Below are 16025 nucleotides of genomic sequence, written 5' to 3'. Positions count from 1 at the left end.
TAGGAAACCGGGTTCAGCAGGGCCATTGTGTGTTATAAATTCCCTCTCTAGAGAGCTACTCCCCAAAGATGATCTTCACAGAAAGGTAAAAGAGCTTAATATATCAGCTGTTCATTTGGTTCTCTGTAAATCATGAGACTATGATTCTCTTTGTTTCCTCTTGCTTTGTCAGTTTATGTAAGCAAGAGAACTATAAAAGAGAAAGCCTGAAGAAGTCCATGACTGATTTCATCATGTTCTTCTCCTGAGAGAGTCAGCAGTTCTATGCATCCCCACTGTATTATATTTATTTTTTTCTGAGATCTGAGATGAGAGTTCTCACTCTGATATAGAAGATGGTGTTCAACAATGCAGATTTTTCTGATACCCATCTGGTATCTTCAGGTAATGTAAAGCTCACCTGACTCATAAAGCTCCTCTATTTCCTCCATCCAACCCTCTCTAGTTTTATATTTGTTTAAATTCCACTTAATATGTGAATTATGAAACTATTCTTTCTCCAGAATCAAAGCCTAGTTTTTTCCTGAGCACTCATAAGCAAATGTTACTTTAAAAATGTATTAGAACTCTTCAAATAGTTTGCCAGTTACCCATATGTAGAGCTCTATGTAGGAGTTGGAGGCCCTAGGTCAGGGAAAATCCCAATAAGTGAGTGTGATTACACTGTGGTTCAATGGAACTTCAGGTGATGGACTGCCTCTATTGTTACTTTCTGTTACTTGTAGGGGATCGAAGACAAGGAAATTTAATTCCTGCTTGAGATTGCAAAATTTGAGGAACAGCTTTTGTGAGCACAGTCAACTTTGATGTAGCTTTATAAATGATGCATATTTGACTCTGCTGTCTGCTAGTATTTCATATCAATTGTGATCTTCATGAAAAGCATCACATAGATTAGGAATTGATTATGATGTATACGGCAATGTTTGATGTGAGAACAATATAATAGAACTTAGCTCCTTAACTTTCTTTGTAAAATAAGGCAGATTGACTGTAACTCTTTTTGAGTGTGTTTTTACTGAAGAGAGGTATTGAAGTGCATGATGTCTAGTAGATTTTTATTTTAATAATAGATTTTATTTAATCATTCTAAAATGAATATAGGGATATTTCACATAACCAAACACAATAAAACTAAAATCAGTCAAATTACAAACATCTGTATCTATTTATATTGTCCCCAAATAAGCTCGACATATTTCTCTCACAAATAGAGCAAGAATATTAAATATCAATAATATCAATATCTTTCTATGTTACAAATATTTAGCCGTGTTTATTCATTCCTTCTTCATTCACTGCTCAACCTAAAAATTGTAGATCTGGCACACTTGACTATTGTCACTCTGAAATAACTTTGATTATAAACATTAGGATGACAGAAGATTTTTTATTTTATTTACTATGTTCAGAACAGACTTAGAAATATATGAAAATCATGGGAATATCACTGCATGGATAATGGTACTTTGTTATTTACTGTCACACAGAATGATCTGTCCCTAAGCAAGGAATATGGCTAATGAACAATACTATAAGGCTATCTGTAATATGGAAATCTGTTATTTTTGCAGCTTTAAAAAAAAAAGAATATTCCAACGTAAATAATTGTTCTAGCTCTGTGAGTGAATTCATCCTTTTGGGCTTCCCTTATACCTGGGAAATTCAGATTCTCCTTTTCTCAATCTTCTGTGGAACTTATATTCTGACACTGACTGGAAATCTGTGCATTATCTGTGCTGTGAGGTGGGACCATCGCCTACAAACTCCAATGTACATCCTGCTGGCCAATTTCTCCTTCCTGGAGATCTGCTTTATCACCTCCACTGTCCCCAAAATGCTAGCCAACTTGCTGTCTGAGACCAGAACCATCTGCTTCTATGGCTGCTTCCTCCAGTTCTACTTCTTCTTCTCCGAGGGCACCGCTGAGACCTTATTCTTGTCTGCAATGGCCTTTGACAGGTTTCTTGCTATCTGCAGGCCCCTGCACTACCCCACTGTCATGACTGCTCAGCGCTGCATCAGAATAGGAGCTGGGTGCTGGGTGTGTGGCTTCTTATACTTCCTCTTGCCTATTTACCTCATCTCTCAGCTCCCATTTTGTTGTTCTAATAAGATTGATCACTTCCTGTGTGACCCAGGACCTCTTATGAAGCTGTCCTGTGTGCCAGCTCCTGCTACTGAGATCATCTGTGCCATCTATAACTCAGTCCTCATTTTCTCCACCTTATTCTTCATTACCAGCTCCTATACCTTGGTGATCAGAGCTGTGCTCAGGGTCCCCTCAGCAGAAGGTCGGCATAAGGCCTTCTCCACGTGTGGCTCCCATCTGGCTGTGGTGTCCCTGTTTTATGGCTCTATCATGGTTGTATATGTAAGCCCCACAGCAGGAAATCCAGCAGGGATCCAAAAATATGTGACTTTGTTCTATTCTGTGTTAACTCCACTTTTCAACCCTTTGATCTATAGTCTTCGAAATAAAGAAATGAAGGAAGCTCTGAGAAAGATATTTAGAATTGTAAGATTTAGTCAAAGGCATGAAAGAAATATTTGAAGAATTTGTTTACAACTGAAATGGTATAGGGAAATAAGTAATTGCAAATTTAACATTCACTTGTATTTATTGAATTAAGAAAATGTCTTTTGGTGAGAACAGATATATATTCAATTATAATTAAATGTTATTTAGTTAACCTGGCATCTGTCCATTTTGCCATTAGAGAGAAAAATTTACGTTGAACATAAAAATTTTCAAAGCTAAGAAAAAAATGATCACTCCTATTTCTGATATTTAGATTTAATACTAGTTAAAATTTTGCTGTCACTCTTATAGATGTATACATATTAGTCTATACTGTATTTTACATTTATTAGTAATATTTTTCTGATGAGTCAAAACTACCATATGCTAAATTTACAAAAACCATGCAGATTTTTCTGATACCCATCTGGTATCTTCAGGTAATGTAAAGCTCACCTGACTCATAAAGCTCTTCTATTTCCTCCTTCCAATGCTTTCTAGTTTTGTATTAGTTTAAATTCCACTTAATATGTGAATTATGAAACTATTCTTCCTCCAGAATCAAAGCCTAGTTTTTTCCTGAGCACTCATAAGCAAATGTTACTTTAAAAATGTATTAGAACTCTTCAAGTAGTTTGTCAGTTACCCATATATAGAGCTCTATGTAGGAGTTGGAGGCCCTAGGTCAGGGAAAATCCCAATAAGTGAGTGTGATTACACTCTGGTTCAATGGAACTTCAAGTGATGGACTGCCTCTATTGTTACTTTCTGTTACTTGTAGGGGGTCGAAGACAAGGAAATTTAATTCCTGCTTGAGATTGCAAAATTTGAGGAACAGCTTTTGTGAGCACAGTCAACTTTGATGTAGCTTTATAAATGATGTATATTTGAGTTTGCTGTCTACTAATATTTCATATCAATTGTGATCTTATTGAAGAAGACCATTGAGTGTGTTATGAAGGACAATATTAGATTGTAACACTTGGTTCCTTAAGCTTCTTGGGAAAATATGGCAGATTGTGAGTAACTCTATTGCATTCAGACATTATTAACATTAACCAACTTTTCTAACATGCTGTCTTTTACTTATTGTTTTATGGGATATCTTTGTATAATGAATGCTATTTGTTTATTTGAAATTATTTTGGCATTTCTTTTCCCATAATTCATGAAATTTTTTGTTTTCCAGATTTTTTTTATTTTTTTCAGATGTTTTTTAAAATTCAATTAAAATTCTTAATCCCTTTAAGATTTGCCTTTTATCTGCCTTGTTTAATGAAGTTTTCTAATCGGTAGCACAGCATTTTCCTATAAAGATTTTGGTATTTTTTTTATTCTGTATTTTCAAATCTGCTACCCATATTCTGATCTTTTTTAATCTTCAGAATATTTCTTATATGTCAAAGATGAGGATATTTTTATGAATGGCTTTTTAAAATTTATTTCCTTTTGAAGAAAGACACTATTCCACATGTCAGTTTTTCAAATTGAAAATGTTTATAAAAACCCATTCTCTTTTTCCATGTATACATGTAACATGTATGTGTATATATGTAACATGTATGTGCATATACATGTGTGCATCTATAAAATAGGTTTTACTTTCTTCTGTCTTCAGTTACAGTGGAGAAACAGAGTAACAAATGGGAAGGTAAATAGAAAATTGAGGGAGGAGATGAGAAAAAATTTACTTGGATAGAAGGCTAGACTACAGGCAGCTATTAATATGAAATCTGGAGAAGATATAATCACATGTGAATAAATTATAGATAGGGAAAGAATTACAAAATGTTCACACATGAAGACACACATGCATGCATATATTCTGAATAGAAAGACACCAAACGAAACAAAGAGAAATAAGTAGACACTAAGATATTGAGATATTTCCACACACACATAGAAATAGTAGAATACATGAAGAAAAACATGAAGAGGGAAAATTCAAAGTTGATGGCAAACGTTATAGGAGATTATTGAGGGCTTATGTGGGCTACAACTGTGTAACACTGTGCCACACACTGAATCTACAGCATCAATATGTGTTCTTATCTGTGATTACTTTGGAATTTAGATGAAATTACTGGTTGTTCCTAAGTATGAACCCACTACTTTTCAAACTTCAAAGCTTATTATAAGAATAATCTTTAAGATGGTATATGATTCCATTAATTTAAAGAGTATATGCAACTGATATGTTATTGAACACTGCATCCAAAACGAATGATGTACGCTATATTGGCTAATTGAGTTTAAATAAAATATTTTATTTTATTTTATTTTTTTAAATAAAATATTTTAAAAAGAAACAATAAAGAGTATGAATGTATGTGAATTCATAATTAAGACCTTAGTACTATGGTTTAATTTATTTTTCTTCTTTATTTGTTGTTCATTTCCAAGCCATCTTTTATAGGTTAATTCTTCGGACATCATTGACAAATAAATGTTGCATATATTTAAGAGTACAATTACATGATTTGATATACATTGTAAAATGATGGCTATAGTAAAAGTAATTAACATGTCCATCACCTCCTATAGTTACTTTTTTCTTGATTCAGGTATAAGATGAATAAATTCTGTAGGTCTAATGTATAGCATGGTGACAATAATTTATAATAACGATTTGAATACTTGATGTGCTGCTGCATTCTCACCACATTTTATTTTTTTTCATTTTATTAACCCTTTATTTTTTTATTATTTTTTAATAATAAATTTATTTTTTATTGGTGTTCAATTTACCAACATACAGAATAACACCCAGTGCTCATCCCCTCAAGTGCCACCCTCAGTCCCCATAACCCATTCACCCCACCCCCAGCCCGCCTCCCCTACCATCACCCCTAGTTCGTTTCCCAGAGTTAGGAGTCTTTATGTTCTGTCTCCCTTTCTGATATTTCCCACACATTTCTTCTCCCTTCCCTTATATTCCCTTTCACTATTATTTATATTCCCCAAATGAATGAGAACATACACTGTTTGTCCTTGTCCGATTGACTTACTTCACTCAGCATAATACCCTCCAGTTCCATCCACATTGAAGCAAATGGTGCGTATTTGTCGTTTCTAAAGGCTGAGTAATAGTCCATTGTATACATAAAACACATCTTTATCCATTCATCTTTCGATGGACATCGAGGCTCCTTCCACAGTTTGGCTATTGTGGACATTGCAGCTAGAAACGTCGGGGTGCAGTTGTCCCGGCGTTTCATTGCATCTGAATCTTTGGGGTAAATCCCCAACAGTGCAATTGCTGGGTCGTAGGGCAGGTCTATTTTTAACTCTTTGAGGAACCTCCACACAGTTTTCCAGAGTGGCTGCACCAGTTCACATTACCACCAACAGTGTAAGAGGGTTCCCTTTTCTCTGCATCCTCTGGAACATTTGTGGTTTCCTGCCTTGTTAATTTTCCCCATTCTCACTGGTGTGAGGTAGTATCTCATTGTGGTTTTGATTTGTATTTCCCTGATGGCAAGTGATGCAGAGCATTTTCTCATGTGCATGTTGGCCATGTCTATGTCTTCCTCTGAGATTTCTCTTCATGTCTTTTGCCCATTTCATGATTGGATTGTTTGTTTCTTTGGTGTTGAGTTTAAGAAGTTCTTTATAGATCTTGGAAACTAGCCCTTTATCTGATATGTCATTTGCAAATATCTTCTCCCATTCTGTAGGTTGTTTTTTAGTTTTGTTGACTGTATCCTTTGCTGTGCAAAAGCTTCTTATCTTGATGAAGTCCCAATAGTTCATTTTTGCTTTTGTTTCTTTTGCATTCGTGGATGAATCTTGCAAGAGGTTACTGTGGCCGAGTTCAAAAAGGGTGTTGCCTGTGTTCTTCTCTAGGATTTTGATGGACTCTTGTCTCACATTTAGATCTTTCATCCATTTTGAGTTTATCTTTGTGTATAGTGAAAGACAGTGGTCTAGTTTCATTCTTCTGCATGTGGGTGTCCAATTTTCCCAGCACCGAAATTTAATAATTTTTCCCAGCACCATCTATTGAAGAGACTGTCTTTCTTTCAGTGGATAGTCTTTCCTCCTTTATCGAATATTAGTTGACCGTAAGGTTGAGGGTCCACTTCTGGATTCTCTATTCTGTTCCATTGATCTATGTGTCTGTTTTTGTGCCAGTACCACACTGTCTTGATGACCACAGCTTTGTAGTACAACCTGAAGTCTGGTATTGTGATCCCCCCAGCTATAGTTTTCTTTTTTAAAATTCCCCTGGCTATTCGGGGTCTTTTCTGATTTCACACAAATCTTAAAATAATTTGCTCTAAGTCTCTGAAGAAAGTCCATGGTATTTTGACATGCTTGCATTAAACGTGTAAATTACCCTGGGTAACATTGACATTTTCACAATATTAATTCTGCCAATCCATGAGCATGGAATATTTTTCCATCTCTTTGTGTCTGCCTCAATTTCTCTTAGAAGTGTTCTATAGTTTTTAGGGTATAGATCCTTTTCTTCTTTCGTTAGGTTTATTCCTAGGTATCTTATGCTTTTGGGTGCAATTGTAAATGGGTTTGATTCCTTAATTTCTCTTTCTTCAGTCTCATCGTTAGTGTATAGAAATGCCACTGACTTCTGGGCATTGATTTTGTATCCTGTCATGGTGCCAAATTGCTGTATGAGTTCTAGCAATCTTGGGGTGTTGGCTTTTTGGTTATCTAGGTATGGTATCCTGTCATCTGCGAAGAGGGAGAGTTTGACTTCTTCTTTGCCAATTCGAATGCCTTTAATTTCTTTTTGTTGTCTGATTGCTGAGGCTAGGACTTCCAGTACTATGTTGAATAGCAGTGGTGAGAGTGGACATCCCTGTCTTGTTCCTGATCTTAGGGGAAAGGCTCCCAGTGCTTCCCCATTGAGAATGATATTTGGCTTTTCGTATATTGCTTTTAAGATGTTGAGGAATGTTCCCTCTATCCCTACACTCTGAAGAGTTTTGGTCAGGAATGGATGTTGTATTTTGTCAAATGCTTTCTCTGCATCTAATGAGAGGATCATATGGTTCTTGGTTTTTCTCTTGCTGATATGATGAATCACATTGATTGTTTTATGAGTGTTGAACCAGCCTTGTGTTCTGAGGATAAATCCTACTTGGTCATGGTGAATAATTTTCTTAATGTATTGTTGGATCCTATTGGCTAGTATCTTGTTGAGATTTTTTCATCCATGTTCATCAGGGATATTGGTCTGTAATTCTCATTTTTCATGGGGTCATTGTCTGTTTTTGGAAAAGGTGATGCTGGCCTCATGGAATGAATTTGGAAGTATTCCATCGCTTTCTATCTTTCCAAACAGCTTTAGTAGAATAGGTATGGTTTCTTCTTTAAACGTTTGATAGAATTTGCCTGGGAAGCCATCTGGCCCTGGACTCTTGTGTCTTGGGAGGTTTTTGATGACTGCTTCAATTTCCTCCCTGGTTATTGGCCTGTTCAGGTTTTCTATTTCTTCCTGTTCCAGTTTTGGTAGTTTGTGGCTTTCCAGGAATGCGTCCATTTCTTCTAGTTTGCCAAATTTATTGGCGCATAGCTGTTCATAATATGTTTTTAAAATCGTTTGTATTTCCTTGGTGTTTGTAGTGACCTCTCTTTTCTCACTCATGATTTTATTAATTTGAGTCTTCTCTCTCTTCTTTTTAATAAGGCTGGCTAATGGTTTATCTATCTTATTAATTCTTTCAAAGAACCAACTCCTGGTTCTGTTGATCTGTTCCACAGTTCTTCTGGTCTCGATTTCGTTGAGTTCTGCTCTAATTTTAATTAACTCTCTTCTTCTGCTGGGTGTGGGGTCAATCTGCTGTTTTTTCTCTAGCTCCTTTATGTGTAAGGTTAGCTTTTGTATTTGAGTTCATGTTCCGAGTACTATTGAAAGATACGAGTTTAGTGTCATCATGATATCTATTCAGTCCTTGTTTTTGTGGATTGTTCCACTGAACTCTTCTTAAAGGGGAATTTGAAGAGTCCCCCTTAAAATTTCTTGCAGAGCTGGTTTGAGATCACATATTCTTTCAGTTGCTGCCTGTCTTGGAAGCTCTTTATCTCTCCTTCCATTCTGAAAGAGAGCCTTGCTGGATAAAGTATTCTTGGTTGCATGTTATTCTCATTTAGGACCTTGAATATATCCTGCCAGCCCTTTCTGGCCTGCCAGGTCTCTGTGGAGAGGTCTGCTGTTACCCTAATATTCCTCCGCATAAAAGTCAGGGATTTCTTGTCTCTTGCTGCTTTAAGGATCTTCTCTTTATCTTTGGAATTTGCAAGCTTCACTATTAAATGTTGAGGTGTTGAACTGTTTTTATTGATTTTAGGGGGCGGGTCTCTCTATTTTCTGGATCTGAATGCCTGTTTCCCTTCCCAGATTAGGATAGTTTTCAGCTATGATTTGTTCAAATACATATTCTGGCCCTCTGTCCCTTTCGGCACCCTCGGGAACCCCAATTAAATGTAGGTTTTTCTTCCTCAGGCTGTCTTTTATTTCCCTTGATCTATCTTCATGTTCTTTTAATTGTTTGTCTCTTTTTTCCTCAGGTTCCCTCTTTGCCATCAACTTGTCTTCTATGTCACTCACTCATTCTTCCACCTCGTTAACCCTCGTTGTTAGGACTTCTAGTTTGGATTGCATCTCATTCAATTGATTTTTAATTTCTGCCTGATTAGATCTAAATTCTGCAGTCTTGAAGTCTCTTGAATCCTTTATGCTTTTTTTAGAGCCACCAATAGCTGTATAATAGTGCTTCTGAATTGGCTTTCTGACATTGAATTGTAATCCAGATTTTGTAACTCTGTGGGAGAGGACTGTTTCTGATTCTTTCTTTTGAGGTTTCTGATTCTTTCTTTTGAGGTGATCTCAAAAGAAAGAATCAGAAACAGGAAGAGAGGTTTTCCTTCTAGTCATATTGCTCAGTGCAGAGTGGCCAAAACAAGTTGTATTGGAAAAAGGAGAAAAAAAGAGGAGAGAAAGAGGGAAAGAAAAGAGAAAAAGAAAAAAGAAAAAAAGAAGAAAAAAGAAAAAAAAGATAAGAAAAAGAAAGAAGGGGGGAAAAAGGGTGAGGGAAGCAAACAAAAATCAAAAAGCATAAAAAAATCAAAAAAGTAAAAAGTAAAAACTATAAATAAATAAAATAAAAAATAGAATAATATATAATAAATAAATAAAAACAAAAAACAAAAAGAAAAAACAAAACAAAACAAAAACACGGGGGAGTTACTTCTCTTTCTGTATATTTTAAGTCCCTTGACTTCCCCTGGAACTGGTCCGTCTAGTTGGTCTTCTGGGGGAGGGGCCTGTTGTGCTGATTTTCAGGTGTTAGCACTTGGGGGAGCTGCTCTGCCCCCTTTCTGGTGCAGAGCTCAGTGGGGTTGTTTACCCCGTGAGACCGCAGGAGGAACAACCCCAGTGGCAGCGGCCACTTCTGGAGCCCTGGATTCAGCTCCCGCAGTAACTACGGAGCTCTCCTTCTGCAGGCCTGGATGCTCCGGGGGCAGGGCTGCTTATCTGCTCAGCTCGGGGCAGGAGCGTCCTTGCTGTCTTGGGCCCTCCCGTCTCCTGCCTCTCCCTGGGGGAGTCCGGATTCTGGGCTGTGTCCCGGTGCCCAGTGCTCCCGGGCCTTCGCCGTTGGATTCCCGCTCCCGGCTGCGCAGCCTGCTCTGTGGTGCCACCGCCCAAGCCCCTGCAAGGTGCTCCCGGGGCGGGTAGCCCCCTCGGAGCGGAGCCTCTTCCTCTGCCGGAGCGGCCTTCCTCTGATCCAGAGCTCCCGGGTCAATGCGTGCGGGCGCTGCAGCTCTTTAGGGAGCTTGGCGCACTCTCCCTAGTGCGCAGTTGCTCTGTTAGTGTCCCAGGAAGCCTGAGGGCATCCCCGCCCTCCTGGGATCCTGCTCTAACTCCTTGGGAGCGCCTTTCCGTCCCAGGAAGGTTGGTTCAGCTCCTGCTTCTCTGGGACGGTGCTTTCCTGTCCTGGGGGCACTCGACCCGGCCTTAGTCCGGCTCCTCTCACGGCCCCTTCCCCTTGGATTCCTTTTGTTTCTTTATTTCGTTTGTCCCCGTCTTCCTACCTTGATAGAAGCCGAACTTTTCTCACTGTAGCATTCCAGCTGTTCTCTCTTTAAATCTCAGGCTGAATCCGTAGATTTTCAGGATGATTTGAAGGTTATCTATGTAATTTGGTGGGGACAGGTGATTTGGGGACCCTACTCTTCCGCCATCTTGCCCCTCCTCCTGTAGCCATCCTTATATCAGATAAATTAACGTTTATCCTGAAGACTTAGTAAGAGATGCAGACGGACACTATATCATACCTAAAGGATCTATCCAACAAGAGGACTTAACAATCATCAGTATTTATGCCCCAAATGTGGGAGCTGCCAAACATATCAATCAAATAATAACCAAAGTTAAGATATACTTAGATAATAATACACTTATACTTGGTGACTTCAATCTCGTGCTTTCTACACTCGATAAGTCTTCTAAACACAACATCTCCAACGAAACGAGAGCTTTAAATGATACACTGGACCAGATGGATTTCACAGATATCTACACAACTTTATGTCGAAAAGCAACTGAATACACATTCTTCTCAAATGCACATGGAACTTTCTCCAGAATAGACCACATACTGGGTCACAAATCATTAGTGAACCAATACCAAAAGATTGGGATCGTCCCCTGCATATTCTCAGACCATAATGCCTTAAAATTAGAGCTAAATCACATGAAGAAGTATGGAAGGATTTCAAGCAGGTGGAGGTTAAGGACCATCTTGCTAAAAGATGAAAGGGTTAATCAGGAAATTAGAGAAGAAAAAAAAAAGATTCATGGAAACTAATGAGAATGAAGATACAACCATTGAAAATCTTTGGGATACAGCAAAAGCAGTCCTGAGGGGGAAATACATCACAATACAATCATCCATCCAAACACTGGAAAGAACTCAAATACAAAAGCTAACCTTGCACCTAAAGGAGCTAGAGAAAAAACAGCAGATTGACCCCACACCCAGCAGAAGAAGAGAGTTAATAAAGATTCATGCTGAACTCATGAAATAGAGACCAGAATTATGGTACAGATTAACAAAACCAGGAGTTAGTTCTTTGAAAGAAGTAATAAGATAGATAAAAAATTAGTCAGCTTTATTAAAAAGAAGAGAGAAAAGACTCAAATTAATACAATCATGAAGGAGAACGGAGAGATCACCACCAACTCGAAGGAAATACAAACGATTTTAAAAACATATGATGAGCAGCTATATGCCAATAAATTAAGCAATCTAGAGAAAAATGGATGCATTTCTGGAAAACACAAACTGCCAAAACTGGAACAAGAAGAAATAGAAAATCTTAACAGGCCAATAACCAGGGAGGAAATTGAAGCAGTCATCATAAACCTCCCAAGACACAAAAGTCCAGGGCCAGATGGCTTCCCAGGGGAATTCTATCAAATGTTTAAAGAAGAAACCATACCTATTGTACTAAAGCTGTTCAGAAAGATACAAAGAGATGGAATACTTCCACAGTTGTTATATGAGGCCAGCATCACCTTAATTCCAAAACCAAACACCCCACAAAAAAGAGAATTATAGACCAATTTCCCTGATGAACATGGATGCAAAAATTCTCAACAAGATACTAGCCAATAGGATCCAACAATACATTAAGAAGATTATTCACCAAGACGAAGTGGGATTTATCCCCACAATGGAAGGATGGTTCAATACTCGTAATGCAATCCATGAGATTGATCATATCACCTAGAGAACAAACAACAAACATATGATCCTCTCAATAGATGCAGAGAAAGCTTTTGACAAAATACAGCATCCATTCTTGATCAAAACTCTTCAGAGTGTAGTGGTAGAGGGAACATTTGTCAACATCTTAAAAGCTATCTACAAAAAGCCCACAGGAAATATCATTCTCAATGTGTAAACCTTGGCAGCCTTTCCCCTAAGATCAGGAACTGAAGACAGGGATGTCCAGGCTCACCAGTGCTCTCCAACATAGTAGTAGAAGTCCTAGCCTCAGCAATCAGACAGCATAATGAAATAAAAGGCATTCAAATTGGCAAAGAAGAAGTTAAATTCTCCCTCCTCGCAGATGACATGATACTGTATATAGAAAACCCAAAAGACACCACCCCAAGATTGCTAGAACTCATACAGCAATTTGGCAGCGTGGCAAGATACAAAATCAATTCCCAGGAGGCAGTGGCATTTCCATACACGAGAAATGAGACTGAAGAAAGCGAAATTAAGGAGTCAATCCCATTTACAATTGCACCCCAAAGCATAAGATACCTAGGTATAAACCTAGCCAAAGAGGTAGGGGATCTAAACTGTAAAAACTACAGAACACTTCTGAAAGAAATGGAAGAAGACACAAAGAGATGGAAAAATATTCCATGCTCATGGATTGGAAAAATCAGTATTGTAAAAATGTCCATGTTACCCCGGGCAATTTACACGTTTAATGCAATCCCTATCAAAATATCATGGACTTTCTTCAGAGAGTTGGAACAAGTTATCGTAAGATTTTTGTGGCATCAGAAAAGACCCCGAATAGCCAGGGAAAATTTAAAAAGAAAACCATAGCTGAGGGCATCACAATGCCAGATTTCAGGTTGTACTACAAAGCTGTGGTCATCAAGACAGTGGGGTACTGGCACAAAAACAGACACATGGATAATGGAACAGAATAGAGAACCCCGAAGTGGACCCTCAACTTTATGGTCAACTAATATTCAACAAAGGAGGAAAGACTATCCACTGGAAAAAAGACAGTCTCTTCAATAAATGGTGCTGGGAAAATTGGACATCCACATGTAGAAGAATGAAACTAGACCACTCTCTTGCACCAGACACAGAGATAAACTCAAAATGGATGAAAGAGCTTAATGTGAGACAAGATTCCATCAAAATCCTAGAGGAGAACACAGGCAACACCCTTTTTGCACTTGGCTACAATAACTTCTTGCAAGATACATCCATGAAGACAAGAGAAACAAAAGGAAAAATGAACTATTGGGACATCATCAAGATAAGAAGCTTTTGCACAGCAAAAGAAACAGTGCACAAAACTAAAGACAACCTACAGAATGGGAGAAGATATTTGCAAATGACATATCAGATAAAGGACTAGTATCCCAGATCTATAAATTACTTCTTAAACTCAATAGTAAAGAAACAAACCATCCAATCATGAAATGTGCAAAGACATGAACAGAAATCTCACAGAGGAAGACCCAGACATGGACAACAAGCATGTGAGTAAATGCTCCACGTCACTGGCAATCAGGGAAATTCAAATCCAAAATATAATGAGATACCACCTCACAGCAGTGAGAATGGGGAAAATTAACAAGGTAGGAAGCCACAAATTTTGGAGAGGATGTTGAGAAAACAGAACCCTCTTGCACTGTTAGTGGGAATGTGAACTGGTGCACCCCCTCTGGAAAACTGTGTGGAGGTTCCTCAAAGAGTTAAAAACACATGTGCCCTTTGATCCAGCAATTGCACTGCTGGGGCTTTACTCCAAGATACAGAGGCAGTGAAATGCCGGGACACCTGCACCCGATGTTTATAGGACAAATGTCCACAGTAGCCAAACTGTGGAAGGAGCCTCAGTGTCCATGGAAAGATGAATGGATAAAGATGTGGTCTATCTATACAATGGAATATTACTCAGCCATTATAAACGACAAATACCCACCATTTTCTTCGACGAGGATGGAACTGGTCGGTATTATGCTGAGTGAAATAAGTCAATCGGGGAAGGACAAACATTATATGGTCTCATTCATTTGGGGAATATAAAAAATAGTGAAAAGGAATAGAGGGGAAAGGAGAAAAATGAGTGGGAAACATCAGAAAGGGAGACAGAACATGAGAAACACTCCTAACTTTGGGAAACGAACAATGGTTGGTGGAAATGGAGGTGGGCGGGGTAGTGACTGGGTGACGGGCACTGAGGGGGGCACCTGATGGGATGAGCAATTGGTGTTATGCTATATGTTGTCAAATTGAACTCCAAGAAAAAAAAAATTTGATACTTATATGACTGAGTCAACCAGGAGTCCCTAGAATAGTTATATTTAAATCTATGCATGAATTTCCATAGTACCTTCAATTGAGCCATTTATATGATGTCATTTTTTCCTTCACTAGATGGAAATTTCTGGCTCACTGCAGGAGGCTCACAGATTTACAACCCTTGCTATGTATTAGTCCTAGAGGCTCTTGAACATAGACTCTGCGAAATGCAATGAAATACACTGATATGTTAATATCCTACTCTCAGAAGACCATACAGAGTGACTGATAACTTTTTCAGAGTTCAAAATTTTGATTCCATTCCTAATCATTTGTCTAGAAGAGTAACCAGATTCAGGGGTTCTGATTCACTGGGGCTTTAAATAGGACATGGAATTGCTGTATACTTAAAAGATTCAAGAGAGAATGTAAAATGATGTAGTCACTATAACAAACAATACGGAAGTCTCTCAAAATTTTTTTAAAAATACAATATACAGCAGCATTACCTTGGGAAACATATCTCAAAGATTGAAATCTGAACTTCAGAGAGAGAGATATGCATGTTCTGCACTAATCACGACAGGCAAGATAATAGAAAAAAATTCATGTCTACTCTGATCAGATGGATAAAGAAAATTGAGTCTACCCAGGAAATGGCATATTATCTCACCTTCAGAGGAAGGAAATAGTAACATTGTTGAAAACATGGATGGCCCTGGAAGCCATTATGTTAAGCGAAATGAGCTAGGAGCTGTAAGACAAATACTGCATGATGAAACGTACATTTGAAACCTAAATAGCCAAAGACAATGAAGGAAAAAGCCAAACAGTCTCTAGGGGAAAGGACAGATGAGGAAATGTTGGTGATAGGACATTAAATATGCTCTGGAAGTCCTCTTGACAAAATAGAGCCCTTGATTAAACAAGTTGTATTATATTTCTGAATGTCACTGGGATTATATTTCCAAAGACAGGGCCTAAAGTCATGAAGATGACGAGCTCTAGCAGATTCTGTTTAGGAAAATCCTTCTTTATGTGACACAACAGAGAATGATGGAACAAAACATTCATTGACAGCATGATGTTGGTGACTCACCAAGAGTTACCAAACTGATGAGTGTGATGGGTCCAGAATAAGAATGGAGTTGTTTCGGTTTGGAGAAGGTTCTCATAACATCTGAGACGTCCCTAAGGCACCCGAGTTCAGGACAAATACACCTGAACCTGGAGCTCTGTCAGTATCTTCCTCAAATCCTCCTGCACTAGGTTCACTACAGGGGATATTCCATACCCTCGAAGAGGTCCTTGACAAAAGAGAAAAGTGAAAATCCTAACTCAGCCTCCCACCTCCCACCCTGAACCCAGCCACAATGCACTTCCCCAAATAAAGCCTCTTAGAACAGCCTGAGAAGCCCAACTGTGGCATTCTAACCCAGGATTCACACTACCAGCTGTTTCACTTAGAGTTC

General features: G+C 38.3%; 1 protein-coding gene and 1 long non-coding RNA gene across 2 annotated transcripts in view; one reads left to right on the top strand and one right to left on the bottom strand.

Moving 5' to 3' along the window:
- The window catches only part of LOC140642576 (uncharacterized), an 88896-nt gene extending 73108 nt beyond the window's left edge, over positions 1–15788 (bottom strand). The window contains exon 1 of the long non-coding RNA XR_012039017.1: positions 15653–15788. This is a non-coding gene — a long non-coding RNA (uncharacterized lncRNA). The remainder of the gene's footprint in view (positions 1–15652) is intronic.
- Positions 336–2554, top strand: LOC140600473 (olfactory receptor 11H6-like). The gene is made up of 2 exons (XM_072768758.1): positions 336–384; positions 1575–2554. The coding sequence occupies exons 1-2, from the start codon at positions 336–338 to the stop codon at positions 2552–2554; spliced, it is 1029 nt and encodes a 342-aa protein (XP_072624859.1).
- Positions 15789–16025: the final 237 nt, after the last annotated feature.

The sequence above is a fragment of the Canis lupus genome, chromosome 11, assembly GCF_048164855.1.
Source record: "Canis lupus baileyi chromosome 11, mCanLup2.hap1, whole genome shotgun sequence".
Taxonomy (NCBI): domain Eukaryota; kingdom Metazoa; phylum Chordata; class Mammalia; order Carnivora; family Canidae; genus Canis; species Canis lupus.
Note: the sequence above shows the minus strand (reverse complement) of the source record. Positions and strands in the feature narration are given on the sequence as shown.

Bases quoted from the DNA above. Each gene is read 5' to 3' on its own strand.
- LOC140600473 (XM_072768758.1), top strand. From the start codon at position 336: ATGGTGTTCAACAATGCAGATTTTTCTGATACCCATCTGGTATCTTCA. The intron at 385-1,574 runs GTAATGTAAAGC...TTATTTTTGCAG, and splicing joins TACCCATCTGGTATCTTCAG to CTTTAAAAAAAAAAGAATAT.